Genomic DNA, 23,705 nt, shown 5'->3' with positions numbered 1-23,705 from the left:
CTGGGAGGAGGCTGAGGCCTGAGTCCTAAGTCCACACTGGGCTTGCTGAACTGTGTCAGGCCGAGGGAGTGTGAGGGTTGGATTTCGGCTGAGCAGGAGCCCTGTACGAGCTTTCTCGTGGTCAGCCCTCCCAGGAATTCTGGACCCTGAGGGCTGTTGGAGGAGGCTGCTCTCAGACAAAGTTTTAATGGCCTGGGACAGAACAAAACTCCGAGGTTCCCTCAGTGATCTCTCAGGCCTCTATCCTTCTAGGATTGCGGCAACTCTTCGAATGATTTTCTGGTCTTCATACCCCATCCCTGTGCCTCTTTGGGAGTCTGTGATGGACATCCAGGTCTTTTCCAGCCTCTGTCCTCTCACGGTTTCCAGAGGTGCAAGCCTGCATTCAGCTTGATGAGAAATGCTACACCTTAAAGACCTTGCATGGCCTAGGAGTTAGGCATCTTCAGGGTCAAGTTTGGACTCCATCCCTTACTAGCTGTGTGACCTTGGGCAAGTCACAAACCTTCCCTGTAAGTTAGTTTCCTCATCCACAGAATGGGAAGAATGGGCCCTGTCTGTCTCTTGGACTGTGTGTTTAGCGAAAGAGGCGCAGAGCCTGTCGTGCCGTGAGCACAGTGAGGCTAGCTCTGCTGATTCTCTACTCTCATCGCATGTCTCCTTCTGCCTAGGCGTGGTCCTCTCAGGCCCATCTGCACCCATGGTGTCAGATCTGCCTTTTAACGGGACCCAGGGGCCCTTTAGTACTTTGCAGTTTGAGAAGCGCTGCTGAACGTCACTCCCAAAGAGTAGCATACATAGCTTTGCCTACTTCCTCTTGTAGCAAGGAATTTCCTCTTATTGCTCCTTTCCTGATGGTGCCTGTCAGGCCTTGGCTTCACATGGACCTGGGACAAGTCCCAGATAATGATCATCTCTTTCAATACCCTTGGTTCCTGATAACTTGCTGCCTGGGCCTTGGTGAGTTCAGGTGCCTAAGACAGTTCGAGAGTCAAGTCGAGGTGAGTGCGATGCAGGTGGAACAGTTTAGTGCTTACAGTGAAGGATGTGCAGGTTGGTCATTTACATGCTGCAGGAGTCAAGGAACCCAGGCTCCGGGCACTGGCGGGTGGCAGGGGAATTGCATCAGAGCAGAATCACTGTCCCGTCTCAGTGAGAGTGCCTTTTCAGAAGTGGTTTCCGGGAAAGAAGGCCTTGTTCATTTTAGCACTCTTTATTAATAGGAAGTGCTTAATGGTCCCTGCCCCTCCCCACACATGTGTGCCTCTGGTCTATAATCTCCTCCCAGGGGAGGGGTGAGCATTGCTAGGGTCAGTCCTCTCAGAAGGAGCAGGTCGTCCAGACTTTGGAAGGCAAGCCTTAGCCGGGCAGGGAGAGGTGCCGGTTTCTTGGGTACCGCTTGAGTGTCGCTGAGGATGAGCCCAGGCAGAGGGAAGGCTGGTCCCTGATCCATGAGGTGATATAGACCAGGCAGCGGACTTTCTCCTGTGGTTCTCACATGGGGTCTGATGAATTCAGTCATCTGAGAAGGGACCCCTCTTCCTTCACTTAATATAGATTCTCAGGTCTGGCCCTTCTAATTCTGTAGGTTTCAGGAGGTGTGTTGGTATGAGTAGGTAGAAAAGAAATCTCATGCTGATGTCAAAGCAGGTTTGGGTGCCTCACTGGAGAGCTCTGATGATGAGAGCTCTGTCTCATGAGCCTCCATCTAGATGTGTGTTGGGGCCTTGGTCAAATCCTGATTGATTCTGGCTGAGCCTCAGCCATGGATGGGAGTGACAGGTTAGGCCTTAGCTAGGTACTTGGAGTGGGAGGTCCTAGGGCTACAGTGGCCCACCCAGGCTGATGGGTGCAGGGCAGTGAGAGAGCAAGAAAGCCCAGGGCGAGGGGTGCATTATGAGGAGGAGCAGGAGCTCCCAAACCAGAGGCCAGGTCAGGAGTCCCTGCTGCTCTTCTAATGGGCTGTCTCCTCCATGGCCAGTCCTGATGAATTGAGGATGGATATTTGTTAAAGGAGCCAGCAGATTCTCTTGAAGGCCAGGCACAGTGCTCAGGGTCAGGGTTTTGAGACCAGAATCAAAGTCCCAGGAGCTCACAGCGTGGGAGGGAATGACAGGACTAAATGGGAAGCTTTGGCTCCACCTGACCAGACTGTGTGTGTGTCCTCCTCTTGGCGGCCTCTATAGCAGGGATCCCCAACCCTTGGGCTGTGGACTGGTACCAGTCTGTGGCCTGTTAGGAACCGGGCTGCACAGCAGGAGGTGAGCAGCTGGCGAGCAAGCAAGAGAACTTCATCTGTATTTGCAGCCACTCCCCAGCGCTAGCATCACGGCCTCAGCTCCACCTCAGATCATCAGGCATTAGGTTCCCATAGGAGCATCGGGTCCCTGGCGCCAAAAAGGTTGGGGACTGCTGCCGTAGAGGATGGTATCCCCACTGGACACCAGAGGAAACAGAGGCTTAGGAAAGAAATCTGGTAGCTGAAAGTTACATACAGGTAAGTGGTAGAGCCAGATGTGTACTCAGGATGCAGATCCAGCTCTGAGCCATTGTGCTCTGCTGCCATGTACATCCAGATGAGAGCTCCTAGCCAGGGGTGGGCAGAGCAAGGGGAAATGAGAAGGAGGGGTGGACAGTGAATCACTGAGGGCTTGTGACATCTCCAGGCTTTACCGCTAGGTATTGTTTCTTTACTTTGGAGCTGTGTGCCCTAGGGGATACTCAGTAAATATCCACAGGGTACACAGTCCAGCTAAGGAGACCCCAGGTACCCGGGATGACAGTACCAGGTGGTTGGAGCAGAGCATGGCCAGATCTGGTTGTAGAGTGAGTCTGGTTCAGAGTATGTATGCTTGGTCAAAAAGAGGAGGGTTGGGCGGGGCCAGCATGGTGGCAGCTGAGGTGGAACCTGCACTGGGTCACAGGACATTGCTGTCTCGTTCCCCATTGGAGCTTCAGTCCATAGGGATGAGATGCTGAGAGCCCGTTTGCTCTGGGGTCTGCTGTGTACAGGGCTCTGTAAAGAGAACATCTTCATCCTCTCACTGAGAGATTATCAGCCCACGCTGGCCACATTCCTAGCCGCCACTGGACTGTGTGCTGCAGTACCTGGCAGGCCTGGGATCTGTTGGGGGACCCTGTGGACAAGCAGGAGGAAGCAGCAATCAGGGATCCGAGGGAGGGATATGGCTTCCTTTGGGGAGCTGTTAGTTGTGGCACCCTGCCATCTCAGCCTATAGTCAAGTCCTCGAGGCACCCGAAGTGCTAGGCAGAGTCCAGTTTAGTCCTGCCCTGGAAGGCAGAGAGAACGTGGTCGGGAGATAGCTGGGTGACAGTGGCTGGAGTTTCTGAGGCAGATCCCAGCTGTTCTCAGTCTTACCCTACTCTGAATGGGGATGTCTCAGAAAATGGTGAGGAAAGCCTTTTCTTTCCTTCCTGGCCTCCCTGAAAAGCAGGTTAAGAGAGAACCCCAAATTCCTTGGGGAAAAGCAGAAGCAGAGGTGACCTTATAGCAGAGGGAACTGAGAAGGGTAGGGGACAAGGATCCTTTGGGCAGAGGACCTGAGCCTCTCCCTAGGCTAGTGAGGCCCGCTCCCGTCATCACAGGGTGTGAGAGGGAAAGAGGAGCAGCCCATTCTGAGGCTCAAGCAACTGAGGAGACGAGATAGGAACGGCGTTTTCTTGTCTTTTTCCTATTTTGACAGTGGTACATGCTCCTTATAAAAAATTCAAACAGGACAAAAATAGACAATGTCGGAAGCAATGGTTCCTTTCAGCCTCATCCCCCAGAGATAACCATGGCTAGCGCTGTGGAGTGTGATGCATGACCAGTGGTGCTGAGGGCCCCTGACCTTTACGCCCCAGCAAAGGATGTCTGCACTTGCTGATTCCAGCTACTCAAGGCTTGGAGAGTTATGGGGCTGGAGGCCATACCCTTCTGTTTTGCCCCACCTCCCAGGATTTTTCTGTTCTTAGTGGAGCCTAGGCCAGGTTTGTGGAAAGTAACTAGGGCTGGACCTTTAAAGAGTTAAAGGGGCAGGCCCAGGGCGGGCATGAGGTTGAGAAGGTAGGGTCGTGAGGATGTTGGTGCTAGCTGATTCCTCCTGCTATTAAACCTCCTCTCTTGCCCCCAGACAAATCCTCACGCGCATCCCTTCAGTCTGTCTGTCTCATTTAGCTCTCTCCTCCCCTCACTTATCCCCAGCACACACTTTTTCCTCTCCGCCCCTGCTTATTATGACAGCGTGGGGATGTGCACACACACCCTCCGAGCTTGGCCTCGCACCCTCCCTGCTTGTGCCTTGTGTGCCAGGCCCAGCCTTGCCGTCTCTCCGTTTTGGGAGGGAGAACCAATAGCCCAGGCTCACTCTGCTCAGGCCATTGAGTGGTCACCAAGGAGAGGCCAGATGTAGCCTACGATAGACATAGGAGGTTTAGTCACGGTGGCGTCTTCCAGGGATGCAGTGAGAGGTGCCCCTGGGAAGAGCTTTTTTTTTTTTTTAATTTCAGCATTAAAAACAAAAACTACCACCACCAAGCCCTTACAGTGATTTAATTCTGGAAATTTAGAGGTCTAAAGACTTTTCATATGTAAGATTCCCCCGCTCCCAACCCCTTTGTGTCCAAGAGAAGCTCAGGGAGCTGGTGCTGTGGGGTGGGCAGATCCCAGGTGGACGGTGGCTTCCATAGTGCTGACTGAGGCATGTGGGGTGTTGTGTGACGTGTGTGATACAGTGTGTAGGGTGTATGTGTGTTGTGTTGTACAGTGTCATGTGTGGTATGGTGTAGTGTTGTGTGCATGCGGTGTAGAGTAGTGAGTAGAATAGTGCATGATGTGTGTTTGTGTGGTGGTGTGGGGGCCATGTATGTGTGGTGTGTATGCACCAAGCGACTTTTTGAGCCCTTCAGGGACCGATCTGACCATCTCTACCAGACTGTATTCCACCTTCGTGCCTGATTGGCTAGGTCTAGAATTCTAGGCTGCGAAACTTTTCCATCCAAATTTTGAAGGCGTGACTTCATGTGGTGCCCAGTGTTGCTAGAGAGGGCCTGATGCTATTCTAATTCCTGAGTGTATGAATCTGTCTCCCCTTTTTGGAAGCCTTCAGGGTCTCCTTTGTGCCTAGTGTTCTGAAACCTCACAGTGACACCATGACTGAGTCTTCATTGTGCTGCGTACTCGTGGGCCCTTCTGTGGTGGTGCTGACATCCTTCAGTTCAGAAAACTTTCTTCCATAGTTTCATCCTCTTTGTTTTCTCTGCACATCCTCTTTGTTTTCTCTGCACATCCTCTCTTTCTTCTTTTTGTAAATTAATAAAGTTTGTTGTTTTAGAGCAGTTTTAGGTGTACAGAAAAATGAGTGGGAAGTACGGAGAACACTCATATACTCCCTGATACCTCCATCCCCACCCCAGTTCCAAGTTTCCTCTGTTATTAATGTCTTGTATTAGTGAGGTACATTTGTTACAATTGATGAGCCAATATTGATACAATATTATTAATTAGAGTCTATAGTTTACATTACAGTTCACTCTTAGCGTTTTCTACTCTATGAGTTCTGACACATGTATAATTACTTGTATCTACCATTATAGTATCATACAGAATAGTTTCTCTGCCCAAAAATCCCCTGTGAGTTGCTGATTTTCAGGTTGCTCAGCCTTTGTCTTCTTTTGTGGTTGAGAGAGATGCCCCTCAAGCCCCTCACACATGGGAACAGACTGTTCTACTTTTTAGACTCTCCAGTTATTTTGTGGCGAACCTCCTAGGATTGACCTCTAATAATTGCCTCGTCTTTGTCTTTCTGCATTCTGGAGATTTCCTTTAATTTATCTTGGAACATATCCTTCGAATATTTTATTTCAGCTATGTGCCGGGAGGTTACTCATTCTGAGTGCTGGTGTGAGAAAAGAAGCTGATTTCCAGTTAACTCCTGTTCTCAGCTGCACCTGACCCCATCGTTTTGGCTTGGTGTTCCTAAGTTCAGAACCTTTCTGCTTCAGTGACTCTGAGGAATCTCTCTGCCCACATCTGTGGAGATAGGCAGGAGTGTGACCTGGGTGAGTTGGGTGGGAAGGGAGACTATGGAGGTGTCGAGCTTCTCTACACAGATGCTGTATGGTGCGGCCAGCCCGGCAGAATTGGCTTGGCCAGCCACTCCTTTTTGAGCCTTCTCCTAGGAGTCTGAGTGGTTTGGGAGGAGGATTTGGGAAGCAGAGGAAGGAAGAGCTCCCCTCCCCTGTAGGGTGGGCTCCACCCACCTGGTCATGTGTGTTAGTGGTCTCTCTGGGAGTGCGTAGTAGGAAGAACATGGGCTTTGTGGCTCCGCATCTCCCCTCTGCTTCCCGGCTACTGGTTCTCTGTGAGTTACTTTACCTCTGAGCCTCAGCCTCCTGATCTGTAAAACTGGGTAGTGTCTCCGACCTTATGGACTTGTGAGGTGTAAGTGGGGGTGAGATGAGAACCCCTGCGCTCCTGTGGCACACAGTAGGTGCTCAGCAGATACAAATGTTCCTTCCCTGGCACTCTTGCTTCAAGCCCCTTTATACCATCTTGTCTGCTTCTCCATGTCGCAGAAGTGTTCCTGGTGGGGCTTGGGGTGAGTCAGTGAGTGGGTGAGGTGTGTGTATTTGCACTAGTGTTCCTGTGTTCCTGGCCCTAGGCCTCTGGTGAGCTGTTCTTTCCTGGGCTCACTGGTGGCTCAAAGCAGAGCTTTAGCTGGGACTGGCCAGAGGAGATGATGTAAACAGGGAAAAATGTGGGCAGGTCTTTCCATACCAGTGCCTGGAGATGTAAGTATCCCTCCTAGACTCAGCCTCAGCCCTCTGGGACTCAGAGTTTCAGTGGGAGGGGGTAGGGGATAGGACAGAGGGGAGGTCTCTGAGCTCCAGGGAAGGTGCTGGGCTGGGAGAGGGCCACAGTGTGGTAACCGCTGCCTGCCCAGTAGCACCAAGGAGCGTCCCTACTCAGGATTTGGTTTTCTCTAGCAAGGAAAAGTTTTGGATAGGTTCTCAGCTATGCCTGTGGCCTGGAATGCAGAGCCTGCGTATCACAGCAGGAGTCTGGGGTGAGGCCGCTGTGGCCCTCACAGCAGGGAGGGGCCCTGTGAGGCGCCTGGCGCTGGTGGAAGCCAGGCTCCCTGCGTCTGTGACCAGAGCTCTGCCTGTTGCCTCTCTTCTCACAGGTGGTACAAGCTGCACTCCAAGGCGGGCAAGAAGGAGAAGGAACGTGGGGAGATCCAGGTCACCATCCAGTTCACTCGCAACAACTTGAGTGCCAGTATGTTTGACCTGTCTGTGAAGGACAAGCCGCGGTCCCCCTTCAGCAAGATCAAGGACAAGATGAAGGGCAAGAAGAAGTATGACCTGGAATCTGCTTCTGCCATCCTCCCAAGCAGTGCCCTGGAGGATCCTGAGCTGGGCAGCCTGGGCAAGATGGGCAAAGCCAAAGGTTTCTTCCTCCGCAACAAACTGCGCAAGTCGTCCCTGACCCAGTCCAACACGTCACTGGGCTCAGACAGCACCCTGTCCTCAGCCAGCGGGAGCCTGGCCTACCAGGGCCCGGGCGCTGAGCTCCTCACCCGCTCGCCAAGCCGCAGCAGCTGGCTGTCCACCGACGGGGGTGAGCGAGTGAGGGGCCACTCCTGCCAGGGAGACCCGGGGCCAGAAAATAGGGCTTCTCTTCCCCATGCTAACCCCAGTGTGCTTCTTTTTCAGGCAAGGACTCTGCCCAGTCCCCCAAGCTGCTCACCCATAAAAGGACCTGCAGCGATGAGGCCAGCCAGATGCGAGCAGCTCCCCCCCGGGCCCTTCTTGAACTTCAGGGCCACCTTGACACCGCCTCCCGCTCTTCTCTCTGTGTCAACGGCAGCCACGTTTACAACGAGGAGCCCCAGGGCCTCTTGCGGCACCGCAGCTCCATCTCCGGCCCATTTCCACCCTCCAGCTCCCTGCACAGTGTCTCTTCACGGCCCTCTGACGAGGGGCCTCGGTCTGCAGATGACTCCTGGGGCAGAGGCAGCCATGGCACCAGCAGCTCAGAGGCAGTGCTTGGACAGGAGGAGTTGAGCACTCAGGCCAAAGTTCTGGCCATGGCGGCCAGCCACTCTGGAGAGGAAGAAGGAGCCCGGCCCCCAGAGGGGAAGCCAGTACAGGTTGCCACACCCATGGTGGCCTCCTCTGAGGCTGTGGTGGAAAAGGAGGGACCCCGGAAGGAGGAGCGGAAACCCCGGATGGGCCTGTTCCACCATCACCACCAGGGCCTGAGTCGGAGCGAGTTGGGGCGCCGTGGCTCTCTGGGGGAGAGGGGAGGGCTCTCCCTAGGAGCCTCCCCCCATCATTCATCCAGCGGGGAGGAAAAGGTCAAGAGTAGCTGGTTTGGCTTGAGGGAAGCCAAGGAACCAACTCAGAAACCCAGGTACGTCCTTGGCAAGACCAGCTTTGCCCCTCGGGGAGGATGCTGGGGTGTCTGCAGCCTGAATCCCAGGGTTGGGAGGACAGAGCCGATGTGGCCCTCGGGCAGCTGCTGGGGCTCTGGCTTTGCATGGTTGAGCGGGGCTTTCCCTAAGCCAAAGTTCGTTGTCTGCACTTGGAGGCAGTTGAGTCTCAAAGGCACAGTGCTCTGAGGGCCACGTGGATTGAGGAGTCCAGCTCCTCAGTGGTGGGCCTTGCTTCATGAGTTGATACACTCATCCCCTAAGGGAGGCGGAGGACTAGGAGGAAGCGGGAGAAAAGGAAGGACGTCCTCCGTTTGAACTTTTTGCTGCTTAACCTCCATCTCTGTCCTCTGGCTTCAAGGTAAGGGAAGCCTTGGCAAGTAGAGATGAGGACAGACTTACCAGCTATACATAGGAGGTTCCAACACCCCCTCCAATTGGGTTCAATTAATTTCCGAGGGAGGCTCACAGAATTCACAAAAACATTTTACTTACTAGGTCACCCGTTTGTTATAAAAGGCTGTAACTCAGGAACAGCCAAATGGAAGATGTGCGTAGGGCATGATATGAGGATAGGGCACGGCGCTTCCATGCCGAGGGCAGTCACTCTCCCAGAATCTCCGTGAGCTCGCCAGCCCAGAAGCTCCCTGGGTCCTTTTGGGTTTTTATGGAGGCTTCACGTGACTGATTAATTCATCGCCCATTGGTGATTGATTCATCCTCCAGTCCCTGACCCTCCCCAGAAATTCAGGGTGGGCCTTAAAGTTCCAACCCTCTGTTTGTGGTTGGTTCCCTTGGCAACCAGCCCACCCCCCCCACCCTTTCTAAAAAGCACCTCATTAACATAAACCCAGTTGTGGTAAAAAGGATTTGTTGTGAATAACAAATACCTATTTCACATTTTTGACTCTGAAGTGTTTTCAGGAACTGTGGACAAGAGAACAAGTATTATAAAACAGATGCTCCCATTGCTCTTACCACTCAGGAAATCTCAAGAGTTTTAGGAGCTGTGGTCCAGGAACTATGGACGAAGAAGACATATATATTTATTATAAATCACAACATCGCAGCCCCTGACCCCTGCCCTGGCCCGTTTGCCTTTTCCTAACTCTGCTACGTTGCAGGCTGCTACATTGTCCAGCAGGACCCAGGGTGGGGCTCCAGGCATAGGCCATGGGTGCATGTGTGTCCCCACTTCCTAAAGGCCTGAGGCCAGCCCTGGACAGGAATATCTATGGTAACTCTAACCAGTGTGGCAAGGGCAGCCATTTCCATTCTGTCAGCAAGCCCTGCTCCTCCCCGTCCATGGATATACGGGCAGGAGGTGGGATGGGAAGGCTGGGCACAGTGGCGAAGGGTCAGCCCATAGGACAGAGGGTCCCCAAACCTCTTTCTCAGCAGAGGGAGAAGACTCCTGAAGTCCTGGTTTTTCTCTTTTCCTGTAAAATTCTGAGTCTGCTGAGAGGAGTTGGGAGAGAAATGCAGGGCCTTTCTCCGGGCCCTGGCCAGCTGGCAGCCTCATAGATAGGTATGTGGGGTGGATCAGTCTCTGAGTGATACTACCCTTTGTTCCCCGCTTCTTCCCCTGCTTAGTACATCAGCCTTGGTCTGATTGGGAAGAAGGGGATGGGCCTTTCTCAGATGCCCAGATTAAGCCTGGTGGCCCTGTGACAACTCACAGAAATTTGTAGGTGGTAGAATGGAGGGAGGTGGTAGGAGACCTGGGTGGGGCATTTGCTGAGAACAGCTGGGGGCCTGTGTCAGAAAGGGCACAGAACGTGGGGCTCAGCACTGTCATTTATGGAGTGTCTCTGGGTCTTTTCTAGGGCAGGACAGATGCTGGGGGACATCTCTCTATGAGGTCATTTCTAGTGCCTGCACAGGCTTTGGGCATAGACCGCTGCAGGCCATGACTTTGAGTTATGCGGGGGATGTCACTGCTCCTGCTTATAGCCTCTATTTTACTTCTCATGTTTCTCCTTGTCTCCTGATGACCTTTCAGAGTCCCGAGAAGTTGGGTCACTGATGGCCATAAGAATTCTGAGGTGTTTGTCCTTCTCACACTTTCATTCTGAGCTTGTCTGCAGCTGGTTGGAGGGCACTTGGGGGCATCCCTGCCCTCCCTGGGGCCCATTTGCAGGGGCAGGCTCTGTGACCTTGTATCCAGGTGGGCAAGAGGGCCTTGTCTTTGGGTAAAGTGGCTTGGCCTGGAGAGGTGTGAAACCGGGCCATTGAACTCCATCAGCATCACCTGGACCCTACCTTGAGATGGAGAGGCTGGTCTGGTGGAAATGACTGTTGGTGCTTACCCAGAGGGCTTACGTAGGGCTTTTGAAGAGAATATGCGAGGTGAGCTCCCTGCTGGAAGCTGTAGGTTAAACACCCAGAACTAGAGTGACTGCATGTAGCTGCAGCATCTCCAGCCAGGACACAGGGAACCTGTCCACAGGCCTAGAGGTTTGGGGTGCCTCTTCCCTGGGGCTGCAATTGCAGATTGCTGGGTGCTCTTCACTAGGAAGGGCAGCAGCGCCCTCTAGTGCCCCCACGTGGCACCGATGCCCCATGGCGAGGCCCGAAGCAATGTGTTGGGTGCACAGTATCCAGGAAAAGGCAGTGGCTGGAAGAGAAGAAGGGTATAAAGGACTGAGATTTTCCTCTTGTTTCTCCAGACATGGCCCTCATCTGTTCGGTCTTGTGACTGTTACACCATACCAGCATGTATGTCAGGGGTGTGGGTAACGGAGAGCAAGCCCCATCCCAGCCACTGGATGCGTCCCTGCTCACCAGCTCTGCTGTGAGCCGTGCACCCTGAGCTGCAGTGCAAGCTACTTAGTTTAGGACTAAAGACCACAGGTGTTAACCCCACCAGCGCCAAAGCGGATTGTTTTTGTGTCTGTCCCTCCCTTTCTCTACCCTTTTAGATGAACAGCTTCCCCAGGGCAGGTCACTGTGTGCTCCCCAAGCCCATCCTCCCCTCACACTGACCTTAGAACTTTATGCATTATAGGGGAGCAAGTGGTGAATACAAACATTGTTTTAATTAGGGGGTAAGTGTGGTACAACAGCGGCAAGAATATCGTGGTGGCCTTTAATGATCTCTGCCTCTGCCCTAGTCCCTCACCACGTGTGGTGGACAAGGTCCTGGTGAGCCTGCACTGTGCAGTGGCCCATGGAAGAGCTTGCAGTCTCAGTGACATTCTTGGTGGAGTAAATGAGTAACTGTGCTGTCTGCCTAGTGATTTAGAGTTAGTTGGGCCACATGTCCTGTTTGTGCCTGTTTTCCTGGCATAGTTAATAGTGCCCTTTACCATACTGAAAATGTTCTGGTTTGGAAGATAAATTATATGGTCTCCCTACTTACACTCACGAGGCCCCACTGTGTCACCTCTTTCTGCTCAGATGTTGGGAGAGGATATGTCCAGTCTCTGAGACACATTTCCTGGACATCTGGGCACATCTCAGGCAGATGCCAGGAGATCATGCCTTAGGAGAGATGGTTGAAGGGCATCTTGTCTGGGGGTGGGTACGCTTCAAAGGCTGGCTTTGGCCTTTTGTAGGGACTGCCTGGAAAAAAGCCTTTGCAGATCCACATGCTACCTCTGAGACCAATACGGGGAAATAACAATGACACAGAGCTCATCTCAGCCTAAGAAAGAGCTGCCCACTAGTGAAGCCTGGCCTCCAGCTACAGGGGTGACCCAAAGGTGCAGTGAGTTGCTCAGTGACAGTAGTGTTTAAGAATAGAGGGGCTGTTGGAGTGAACAGGTGATTCCTGTATTAAATGGCAGGTTCAACCAGTTGTGCTGAGGGTCCTGCAGGCCCTAAAGTTTGATTTCTATAATTTGAAGAGGCAGGGCCATTTGGATTTCTAATTTCTTTCCCCAACTTTTGATCCTAACAGAGAAGATGAATCAGCATATGTTGAAGCCCCCACTGCTTGATGATGGGTGGGGGATGGCACTGTGCTAAGCTGGCTTGGTGGGTTCTGGGATGTACGTGTTTATGTCTGTCCTCAGAGCATAACCTGCAAAGCTAACCACACATGGGAATGTGTCTCTGATCTGTGCCAGGTGGAATGGTAGGGAGGGGACACATTAAAATGAGAACCTTCAGAATGTGCATCTCATGTGGAGCAAGGACGAGAGAAGCATGGGGGAGAGGGGTTGTTGTTGTTGGGTAGGAGGGATGGACAGGATGCACTCGGAGGTGCTTCTGGCTCTGGGGAAGCTGCTGGGCCTGGCACTTGGAGTCTCTTTCTCCAGGGAGAGCCCTTTGCCGGTTCCATACCAACCGGTTTGTGTTCACCTCTGGGGAGCCATTCAGGGCTAGCCAGCCTAGCTTGGGGCTCTAGCCTACTTCCCTGCTGTTCTGCTGCCCTATAATTCTGACTGCCAGCCAGATGATTGTAAAGCTTTAAGGGTGAGTAGGGCCAGGCTGGGGCCAAGGGGTTGTAGAGCTTGGTGCTATTTTATGTTGATAGAGTTCTCTTCCATAAAGACCACTCATCCACAAAGGGGAATGGGGAGAGAGGTAGCTCAAACTACCCCAGCGCTGTTCCTGGGGGGCTGAGTCCTGCTGGCAGGGTTGGGCTGTATCCAGTACTAGTGAGGGGCATCTCAGGTCCGGGTCTTGACCCACACGGTGGTGGTATACTCTCCTTGGTCTCCATGGTAAGCATATGTGCCTTGGCCCTGGGGCCTGCCTGGTTTGAAGGGAGAAGGGATGTTGGGCCCAGGATTCTCCCTATTTCAGTATCATCACCATGTCCTGACTATAGAAGCAAAGCAATGCTGGGAAGCCCTGGTGGGGTGGGAGTGGATGGGACTTTTTTACCTCTTCTCCCTCCATCTCTAAGTGTTGGTATGAGACTGAGAATCAACCCTTGGTTGGGGAGTTATTGTAGGGGAAAAACAGGGTCATAGAATCTCTGGAAGCTGGATTTTTAAGAGAAACCCAGGGAATGGGGACCTGGCTATGTCCTCCTGGCGAAGCTGGGCTCACAGATTCACAGACTCTTGGGAAGCCCACCTTTGCTGCTGGTTGAACTGATTCCTTCCCATTTCCTGCATCTGGTGTTTGTGGACAAGCTGGCCCTGCCTCTGCCCAGCTCTGTGTGGGGCCTGGTCTCTCTGGGCCCTGAGTTCTTGGAAGAATATCCTGGCAAGCTCCAGACTTCTCAGCCTCTTTCCCTAAATGCACTCCTATCCCAACCTGCAGTCCTCATGGGCTGACTGGTGAAGCCTGGTTTCTGCCACCTCATGGCCCGCCCCCAGGATTTCCCTGTGGGAAGAGGCAGCTTGAGTGGAGAAGATGGCTGTGTAGGAGTTCCCCAGGATGTTTCCACTTGGGCAGGGGCCAAGGATTGGGAGTCTTGGGGCTTAGACTGGGGCCTGGGAGATGGGGCTCAGATAGCAGGTGAGGCCACTGAGGTCTGGGTCCCACAGGTGGACTCAGCCCCAAGGCAACTGCAAACCACAGTCGGACTATTGCAGACTGGGGTGCTGGGTCCTGCCCTGTCTTTCTGGCCTTCTGTGTATGTCCTGGGAATGTCCTGGGGGAAGCTGAGAGCTCTAATTACAGAGTCTGCTCCTGCCTACATCTGTAAAGTTAGCTGCACACTGTAGATAAGATACAAGTGCAGGGGATGCCCCCTCCCAGAGAAGACCCGAGAGGGGACACTTGTAGGCCAGCAGGTGTTTGTTCTCCAGTGTCTTTGGGCATGTAGGTTCACTGCCATGGCATGGATTTCCAAGGGGAGCCAGGGATCTGTGTGGGGGACCTCAGGAGGCCCCTGGTGACATCCAGGGTTGCTGCTGCTGCCTCTGTTCCACGTTCCAGCCTTTGTCTCCACAGCAGGGCTGCTTTCAAGACTGGCACATGGGTACCCTTGGTGAGGGGCACCATCTGCCAGGTGCCGGGCCATGTGGACGCCTGAGGGTAGATGTCCTCAGCAGTGTTTTGCTGTCCTCCTTTACCTGTTATGTACTGATACCTCGTTATACCTGATGACAGCCCCATCATCAGCTCCTGTTACTGCGAGGGGTCAGGAGAAGCCAGTCATTTCTCTGTTAGTGCTGTCATTGTCTAGCCAAAACCTAGGCTGGCCTTTCTCTGGTCTCTATCCTCTTCAAGCCAGGTGTCTATCCTCTAGTATTTCTTTTCCTTTTCTGGTCCTTGAGGGGATATAAGGCACTTTCCAACTGCCTCTTCAGGCATAATTCTGGCATTGAGTGGAATCTTCAGCACAGGGTTGTGGAAAGAACACTTGGTTTAGGTCGGGATCCTGCCAGTAAAATGCTCCCTAGGATTGGCATGAGGACTAAATGAACTCTGTCCAGCAGCTACCTCCTTGGGTGGTCCCTAATATATGTTATACGTTGCAGTATTCCCTCTTTCCCCTGGCCTACACACGTGCCTGAACCCAGCCCGTGTGCCAAGACACCTCCTCCCTAGGCAGGTGGGGGGCAGGGGTGTGTGGTATTCAGCAGGGGCGTTTCCAGTCTTGGCATTAACCAGGAGGCTCACGGTTTTGTCTCCCTCCACAGCCTGGACGTGTCTCCTCAGGTAGAACCTGACCCAGCTGCTCCTCCTCACCACCTCCCCTGCTCCCCCTGTGCTCCGGCCCCCCCTACTCCTGCTCCCACCGCTGCTCCCATGCTAAGCACTAACCTTTTTGCAGCCGCCTCCCCTGCTGCTACCACTGCTGCTGCTGTCACCACCGCCCCTGAAGCCACCCCATCTGGATTCTTGGGTCTCACCAACCCGTTCCTCACCTCCTTGCAGAGCAACCCTTTCTTCGAAGAACTCTTAGCCGACATAGCACTAAACTCTCCTTCACCTGCTCCCTCTCTCCCCAGTGCCTCGAAGGCCAGCCCCACCCCCCTGGCCTCCCCTGGGAAAGCCCCGCCTGAGTGGGAAGACACCTTCAGCGTCTTTACTGCCAGCAGGCTGCGTCCAGAGGCTAGGAGCAAGATTCTGGCCCCTGCAGGAGTGGGGCTGGAGGCGACTGGGCTGCAAGACCCAGGCCCCGGGGCCATGACAGTGAAGGCAGCTGAGCCCCAGGGAGACCCTGGGGGAGGAGGAAGAGGTGGGAGCAGCGTGTGGCTGGAACCCAGAGTTCCTCTGGACTTGGGACTGGATCACCAGAGCACGAGTGTGGCCAACCTGGGGCCCCTCGGGTCAGTAGGGGCCAGCCTGACCTCCACGTCAGCCTTGCTACACCCACAAGCCTCAGACGCCGAAGCAGACAGGGAGCCAACGGTGCCAGGAGGGGAAGCAGGACAGAGTCCAGCAGACAGTGCGACATCTCTGTTTAGCTCTCCAGAAGTGATCAGTGTGTGGGAGAGGCTGCCTGGTCCAGATGACAACCCTAAGAGCCGGGATGAAGAGGCCTCCAGAGGTGAGAGCCAGCTTTTGCATGAGCTCAATACCGTCGAAAATTCATGGCCTTGGGATGTGGTCACCATTTCTCCTGCAGCTGAGATGTCCTCACCAATCATACGGGGAGAAGAGTCTGATGAGCTACCTCCTCCCCAGGTGCAGCCAGAGTTGCCAGAACCTGTGAGCCTCAAGGGTGTCCAGGGCCTTCCACCACTGGAGCTGGAGCCAGAGCCCACACCCGAGTGGGTGTCATACAAGGGGCTGCAGCCCAGTACTCCACCTCCCAAACCACCACGCCTCTTCACGTGCTCAGATTCTCAGGAGGAGGAGGAGAAGCCTGCAGGGGGACTGAGTAGCAAGGGCACAGAGACAGGAGACGAAGACGCCTTCTCAAGTGCGTTGATTGCTGGTCCCCAGGAGGCCAAGGAGGAGGGCAAGAAGCCAGGCTCAGAGTCTGACAGCTGTTCTTCGGGAACCTTGCTGGGTGAACCAAGCCTGGAAGAGCCAGTAGAGGATGCTAGCCCTCCTGCGTCTGGGCGCTGCCTGTCTCTGTCCACCAGCTGCCCTGAGGGTCCTGCCCCCGCACCCTGTTACTCAAAGAGCCTGGATCCTCAGAGTCAGCAGATCTGGGGGGCTTTGGAGAGAGGAGAAGGTCCCGAGGCGCCTGAGGCCCAGGGCCAGGGACCAGCAGGAGAGGAGCTTGGGCCCCTTCCAGGCAGCTCCCAACAGGCTGCTGTGTGGGCTTTGGAGGAGGATGCCTTGAACCCCTTCTTATCTCATGGGAGCCAAGATCCCCCCAGCCTCCCGTCCACATCCCCTCCGGGGTCCAGGGAATCGTCCATCTACTCTGGCCCAGAAGAGCTGCCCACCCCACCAGAGCCAGCCTTTCCACCGCCCCCTCTCCCGCCCTGGGCCAGCCACCGCCATGGGGGGCCCAGCCCTCCGTGCTCTCCCCTACCTGGATCCTGGCCCCTGACCTCTTCCTCCCCGCCCCCCAGGGAGCCAGCCTCCCCCAATGGGGGCTCCCCTGCCCCACTTGGGGACGACCACGCTGCAGCCACCCCAGCCTCCCCGCTTGTGCTTCTGCCCTTGGAGACACGACCAGCTGAGGAGCCACAGCCCAGTGCCAGGTGAGCAGCCACCCGAGAACACTTTCCAGGAGGAAGGGGTTAAAGGGAGCGGGACAGCCCAAGGGCTGAGGTGTTCATGGTGCAGCCTCAGCCCCTCCATGAGAGAGTGAGCAGCGACTTCACCCGGGCAGGATGAGGGAGGCTTTGAAGATACGAGCCTTCTGTGGTACTGGCTCTGAAGCCACCTCCTTTTTGGGATCTTGGACCAGCTGGTGCCCCCACAAGCCAGGGGTTTGGGGGATGATGCTGATGAAGTGCAGGGGGTGAGGAATGGGGTGGGGAGAGGTGATGTAGGTTGGCAGGAGAAGGGATGAGAGCTTGCGCACTTAGTCAGTAGGGGCTAGGGGCAGTGAAGCTTGTCAAATGGGGGCCCAAGTCCTCTGTGACAGGCCCCAGGGTGAGAGGCTGCTGTTGGCAGAGAGCCAGAGGTGGGACCAGTACTGAGGTCCGAGAGGAAAACGGAGACACCATTGGAGAAGAAAAAGAAAAGAAAAGTGCTTTCCATGTACGTGACCCTCAGAAGAAAGGGTCTCTGGTCTCATCAGGTGCTTCACTGGTTTGCATTTGTGCCTTCGGGGTGGCCCCCTTGTTCTTAGGACTGTGCTGAGTCGACAGTGGATGCCCGTGTGACTGTGGTCACTGTGGCATTGGTCTGTTTTAGAAGAATTATGAGGCCGTGACTTCACTGGGTAGCTGGTGAGTGGTGACCAGAGCTGAGATCTGCATCTGCAGACACAGGTCACTGGGCGGGGGGCGGGGCAGGGGGGCGGTGGCTGTGACAGTGTGTGATTCAGCAGGTGCAGCAAAGTCCACAGGGCCGCCAGCACTTTAGGAAGCCTGCTTGAAGAAGTAGCGGGAAGCAGAGGTGGCTGCTGCCTCTGATGAGCAGGGCAGGCTCCAGCACTGGCCTATGCATTAAGTCCTTCAAATTCCCTGAGCATCCACTGTGTGTCAGACACCGAACAGAGATGAAAGACACTGTTCCCTCTCTATTCCCAAGGAGTTCCCAATCTAGTAGGGAAGATGGAAGTGAACCACGAAGGGAAGGCCCAGGACCAGTGCTGATATGTGGGTAGTACGTGGGCAGGAGTCTGGGCCGCCAAGTCTGCCGTTTTAGCGGTAGGTGGTGATGCCATTCCCAGAGGTATGGGAGAGAAGGTAGTTATAGCTTTCCAGTGTCCTCAGCTGGCCCTGCTGTATGCCAGCAGCACTTCTAGTTATAATCGCCTCTTTTTTAGAAGTTTTTTTCTCTCTGGAGTTGGCTTCATGTCTGTACTTGGTATGTTCTTGACATCATGAAGTGGGTAAAATAGAGCTCTTCCCATTTCTCAGGTAAGGAAATGGCATCCATGAGAGCCCTAGGGACCCTTATCTGCAGGGGGTCAGTCACACCGGGAGTCAAGGACTCCTGGCCCCTCGTTCAGGGTGTTTTTACACCTCACTGGTACTCCCCCCTCCCCTGGCATTAGAGGTGGATTTATACCCCCTTCTCTAATGCAAACTCCTAGGTGGGAAGGATAGACTGAGATATGTCCTTTTCCCTACTCCCTGCCCCTGCCTGGGTTCTGTCACTTCCCAGGTTGTGAGCCTGAATCCATGGCCCTCTCCTAAGTAACAGAGTAGGCCTCTCTGGATGTGGGTGAGCCCTTCTCTAGTGGAGTTCAGGCCTTTGACCCAAGCCATTTTGCTTCCTACTCCTGAATGATCCGACTCCTCTGTGAAGTAAGCGTGAATTATCAGAGATCCTCTAGGGGTAGGTTAGTTGATTTAGGGGCCTGAAGCTTCCAGTTTGGGTAACAGTCACAGGTGCAGGATGCTAGGAGATCCCAGAGAGAGGGTTACCTTAGTCAGCCTGCAGGACTCAGGAAGGTGTCGTGGAGGAAGTGGCCTTGCTGCAGCTTTGAAACATGAGTAGGAGTTAGCAAGCCTTTGGATGAAGGGGCAGCATTCCAGGAAGAGGAACAGCTTTTGTAAGAGCCTAAGGGTGAGCAAGAGCGCCTTGTCCATGGCTGGAGTCTATGGGGGCAGAGGTCCAGGAGGAAAGGGCTGGGGCCAGTTATGTTAGAGACTGTGTTTTCTGACCCTGAGAGGGAGGCTGAGACCATGATCCCACAGCAGGATGGAGGAGTGGTTGGTGGTGGGCAAGACTCCACAAAGGAGCTGGCTTAGCTGTGGCCAGAAGGAAAGTTTAGCGAGCTCTGGCCTGGAGAGGAGCGGGTGGTATGAGAGAACGTAGCAGGGCTCGATGTTTGTTAAGGCTGAAGCTGAAGCGGAGATTCAGAGGGGTCCCCAGGTTTCTCACTGGAGCCATGAGAGCCTACTGGTGCCACTCACCACTGGGGAGCAGAGGAAAGGGCAGGTGCAGAGGGGAGGGTGACATGTGCCCCAAGTGGAGCGAGCCAGCATGCAGCTCTCTGCATGGGTCTAGAGCTCAGGGCTGAGATCTAGGCCGGAGATGGCAATGAAGAGGAGGAGTGGAAAGAACCCCAGGGCAGGCTCTCAGTTAAGGCTGAGAAGGGGCTGTCAGAGGTTGGAAAACCACAGCAGGGTTTGGGGGAAACGGGAGAAGGAGAGCAGCCCAAAGGAAGGAGTGATCCAAGAGTCGACTCTACAGAGAGGTCACCAAGGCGAGAACCAAGGGTTTGGTGGCCTCAGCAGGAACACTGTTTGGGGCTGACATTCTATTCTATGGGTTGAGGAGTCAGCCAAGGTAAGAACTTACAGTGACAATGCAGTCTGTGCTGTGGGGAGGCCGGGTGAGAAGGAAGAAGAGGCGGGGATGACTGAGGGTGATAGCCAGGCAAACACAAGGTCAAGGGAAGGTTTCTCAGGCCAGTGTAAATGCTGAGCAAAAGCAACCAGTGGGGCAATCAAGTAATCCAATTTGATCATGTCTGTCCTGGTTTTAGCACTGAAAGCCCCACATCCTGGGAATCCTTACAGTCCTGGGAAAACTAGGAAACAGGGAGGGTTGGTCACCCTTTCTCCCCCTTCCAGAGAAAGGTTCCAGTATAGAAGAGGAGGGAGGAAAGATGGATGGAGATGGGTGGCCCTGGCAAAGACTGGTTATAGGTGCAGAGAAATTAGTAGGAGGCCTCTGCTGTCCCTGTGAAGGGGCAAGGTCACTTGAGGGAGTGAAATGGGGAGGAGGAAGGTAGTCGGGTGCTGAGGAATGCTGGGCACAGCTGCCCTGAGGCCTCGCCTGTGTAGGGGCATTCACCACAAAGTGGTGTGTTTCAGCAGACCTGTGGCCCCGTTTCCATGTACTGCCCATCTCTCTCTGTAATGTGTCTCCTGTCTGTCTCTGCAGTCCCCACCCTGTGAAGCCTCTCAGTGCAGCCCCTGTGGAGGGCAGCCCTGACAAGAAGCAGTCCCGCTCCAGTCTGAGCACAGCCCTGAGCAGCGGGCTGGAGAAGCTCAAGACAGTCACATCTGGCAGTGTTCAGACTGTGGCTCCGGCACCCCAGGTTGGCCAGACTGTGGATACCAAGAGGCTGAAGGTGAGACCCAGCAGGATGCCAGCGGGCATCAGACAAGACCAGCGGTGCTGTGAGGTCAGGAATAGAGCACTGGGCAGGGCGGAAGAAGGAGCTGGAGCCCCGAGGCCAGTTAGACCACCTCTGGCATTAGAGACAGAGGCAGCGGGGCCTGCGGTGGTGCAGCTGGGGTGTTGGTGGGCACATAGGCCTGAGGGTACCCTGCTCACTGTCATTCCATCTGGCCTCAGGATTCAGGTGTACTGGACCAGTCGGCCAAGTACTATCATCTGACCCACGACGAGCTCATCGGCCTGCTCCTACAACGGGAGCGGGAACTGAGCCAGCGGGACGAGCACGTGCAGGAGCTGGAGAGCTACATTGACCGGCTGCTGGTGCGGATCATGGAGACCTCACCCACACTGCTGCAGATCCCCCCTGGCCCCCCCAAGTAGCCTTCTTCACCCCCACTTCCCAGGAGGGTTGGCGTGGACCCTCTGCCTAGACAGGGCTCACACCCTCCCTACTGAACTCACTCACCTGGGGCAGGGTGCAGGCTGTCCTCTGTTGTCACCCCTTGCTCCCTCTTCCTCCTGCCTCAACTGAGGCTGCTGGAATGGGGGGCCTTTGGACTCCCAATGGAGATGGGTCACTCTATTTTCATACCCCTTAGCTTTGGGGGCTCCAGGAATTGGAACAAAGAATTTAGCCCTCAAGACGGAGCAGGGGTGAGCTGCAATTTGATGTGGTATCTGAGACATACTTTATTACCCCACAGGGATGGTCAGCCATTTCTTCCACAGCTAAACCCTTGTCTTCTTCATCTCCCTCCAGCCCCTGGGGGGCTCCTAGTATTAGTATTAGAGCTGTGGCAGAGACCAAGCTGCTCATTTGTCTGTGCATTATGGGCAACCAGGGCACCTACTCTTCAGCCTCATGTCCTTTCCCCTGAGAGCAAGGAACCTATATGGTCTAGTGTCGTGTCTGCTGTGTCCTGAATCTGTCCATTTCCAGCTGTTTGTGGAGCGACTGCAGTGCGGATGGAGGGAGATGATATGTATTTTTCAGGTCACTCCCTGCCTTCCTCTTCTGATTTTTCCATGAGTGTCACATGTGACTATGTGGAGAGCTGGGGCATGTAGGGGGATAGCACCTCCTTACCCACTTCCAAGGTGTGGACCCCTCCAGGCCTCTGGGCTTTGGATGGCTTACATTTGGGAATCAAACCTCCATTCCTGTTCTCGTTGCCCATCCAGATGTCAAAACTCTGTGCTGCTACAGGGTTTGAACTTGGAAACAGATTAAAATGTGCCTTTTTGTGGGTGGGATCAAAGGCCTCTGGATGTAGGCCCCACCCCTTGTTTGGTATGCTCCCCGCCCTCCCCGCCCCCCACCACCACCCCAACACATGGGACTGGATTTGGCAGCGCCCTGGGATGAGAATGGAGGATGGGGCAGCTGGGTTTAGCTGTGTGCTCTGCCCTCCCCTAGAGATAATTTCAGTTAAGGGTCTGACCAAGCTGCTGCTGTTCCCTTAACCTTCCTGTTGTCTTCTCTTACTCTCTCAACCCCAATTGAGGGGGGTCCTAGGAAAGAAACTACATTCTGGAAGTGGGAGGTCACACTCTGCCTATGCTTAGGAAAAGGACTTTGTTGTCCTCCCATCCATGCACTATCTGCTGTCCCAGCCTGTCCTTTCTGCTCCATGGCCTTGCCTGGCTTGGCTGCAGTGCACTTTGAAACGAAGTCTGTCCTTTAGCCCAGCCCTGGTTTGCTTTCAGAACACACAGTAGGCTTCCCCAGGGCATCTTCAGGGGACCTTTGGTGGCTTGGGGTACCCTGCCTTAGCAAAGTTGTGGGGAGGCTACTTTTGACCCAGTGAGGAGGTGAGAGCTCCTTTTGAGATTGCCTCTTCTTCATGAGTGGGCCTGTGTGGTTACTCTGTGGGGTTGGAAAGCCTTGGAAGGAGATGTGCTCTGTGGGGGGATGTCTTCTGCCAGGATGAAGCGGAGGAGCCCCACATATGGGGGAAGCCCCTATAACATTATCTACCTTAAGGACCACTCATCAAAGTGAGGAAAGTGTCCACAGGTACCCAGGACTTGGGTCATTGGTCATGTTCTTTTGGGATCATTGGGAGTTGGATGGGTGTCTCTTCTGGGGGAAGGGAGTCACTCTTCTCCTAGGTATTCCTCTGGGCTCTATTCAGTCCCAGCCCTGACCCTCACCTTCCATTCATCCTTGATTATGGGCCTCTAAAATTCCCAGGTCGGGGATGTCTTTGAAATAGTTTGAAGTCGAAGCCCAAGGTTCTCGTTGGACATTTCTGTTCCTGGGCACATGGTGGAGGAGGGCTGTGGATGGGGTGGGCAGGGAGCAGGCACAGTTCTGCTTTGCCCTTTGTCTTCCTAGTTGTAACTCCTGTTTATAAAAAGCTTGTTCTTCATGTTTTGAGCACTTTATGAAGAATAAAAAGTTCATAGACTGCAGGTGGCTCTGTTGTGTTCCTGTTTTGATGAGCATGTGAAGGAGGCTTCCTGGGGGAGAAGGCAGGTAATTGGATTTTTGGATGACACTGCGCCTGAACTGACATCTGGGCAGCAGCACTCAGCCTTTTCTCACTTCCAGGGTACCCACATTGATTGAGTACGGTGGGGAATACAGAGGGTAGTAAAAGATCTGATACCTATTCTCAAGCCACTTAGTTTAGTAGGGAAAGATAGTATACAAATCCAAGATACAAATGGTTCTTCATGGCTAGCTACAATGTCTTTTCAGCATTAGGGAAAGTCTGTTTCTTGTGGTTCGACCATTGGTGGATGAGGAACTGACTGCTACAGATCACGCGTTCAGAAAGACATGGGCAGGCATGAGCTCACCCTGCCCTCACCACAGGACTAAGGAGATCCAAAGTGGGATTCCTTAGGGTCAAAACCAAATATTTCTCTACTGGGTGCAGCAGGCAGCATCCCCTCCTCTTCCTCCAGTGTTTATTATCCCTGCTGGTGTCCTGCTCTGCCATCTGCACTGCTCCCCCTTACCTAAAGTCCTCTTAGTACTTGATACTACTGAACCCCACTCACCACTCTCAGGTCTCTTCCTGCCTAGGAAGTAGGCCCAGGAGTAGTGATCTTCCTTGGTTGGCCAAAGGAAGTGGAGGCTGCCAAGTCTCCTAAGCCCCCTCTGTTTTACTCACACAGTCAACAAATATTTGAGTCTCTGCTGTGAGTACTCCCATGTCTGGTACTGAGGACTAAGAAGCGAATCCAATAGTCACAACTCCT

At 54.1% G+C, this 23,705-nt stretch overlaps 1 protein-coding gene across 4 annotated transcripts in view; it reads left to right on the top strand.

The window, feature by feature from the left end:
- RAB11FIP5 (RAB11 family interacting protein 5) overlaps positions 1-22,910 on the top strand; it is a 36,997-nt gene extending 14,087 nt beyond the window's left edge. The window contains exons 1-6 of one of the 4 annotated variants that reach the window (XM_039852552.1): positions 6,774-6,792; positions 7,185-7,621; positions 7,717-8,416; positions 14,981-16,945; positions 20,256-20,445; positions 20,673-22,910. In XM_039852552.1, the coding sequence (XP_039708486.1) occupies positions 6,791-6,792; positions 7,185-7,621; positions 7,717-8,416; positions 14,981-16,945; positions 20,256-20,445; positions 20,673-20,876 (3,498 nt within the window). In that variant the 5' untranslated portion in view covers positions 6,774-6,790 and the 3' untranslated portion in view covers positions 20,877-22,910. Of the gene's footprint in view, positions 1-6,773; positions 6,793-7,184; positions 7,622-7,716; positions 8,417-14,980; positions 16,946-20,255; positions 20,446-20,672 lie in introns of those variants that run through there. The other 3 variants (XM_039852551.1, XM_039852550.1, XM_039852553.1) reach the window with 3 other exon arrangements.
- Positions 22,911-23,705: the final 795 nt, after the last annotated feature.

This window comes from Pteropus medius, unplaced genomic scaffold, assembly GCF_902729225.1.
Source record: "Pteropus medius unplaced genomic scaffold, Ma_sr-lr_union100, whole genome shotgun sequence".
NCBI classification, from domain to species: domain Eukaryota; kingdom Metazoa; phylum Chordata; class Mammalia; order Chiroptera; family Pteropodidae; genus Pteropus; species Pteropus medius.
Note: the sequence above shows the minus strand (reverse complement) of the source record. Positions and strands in the feature narration are given on the sequence as shown.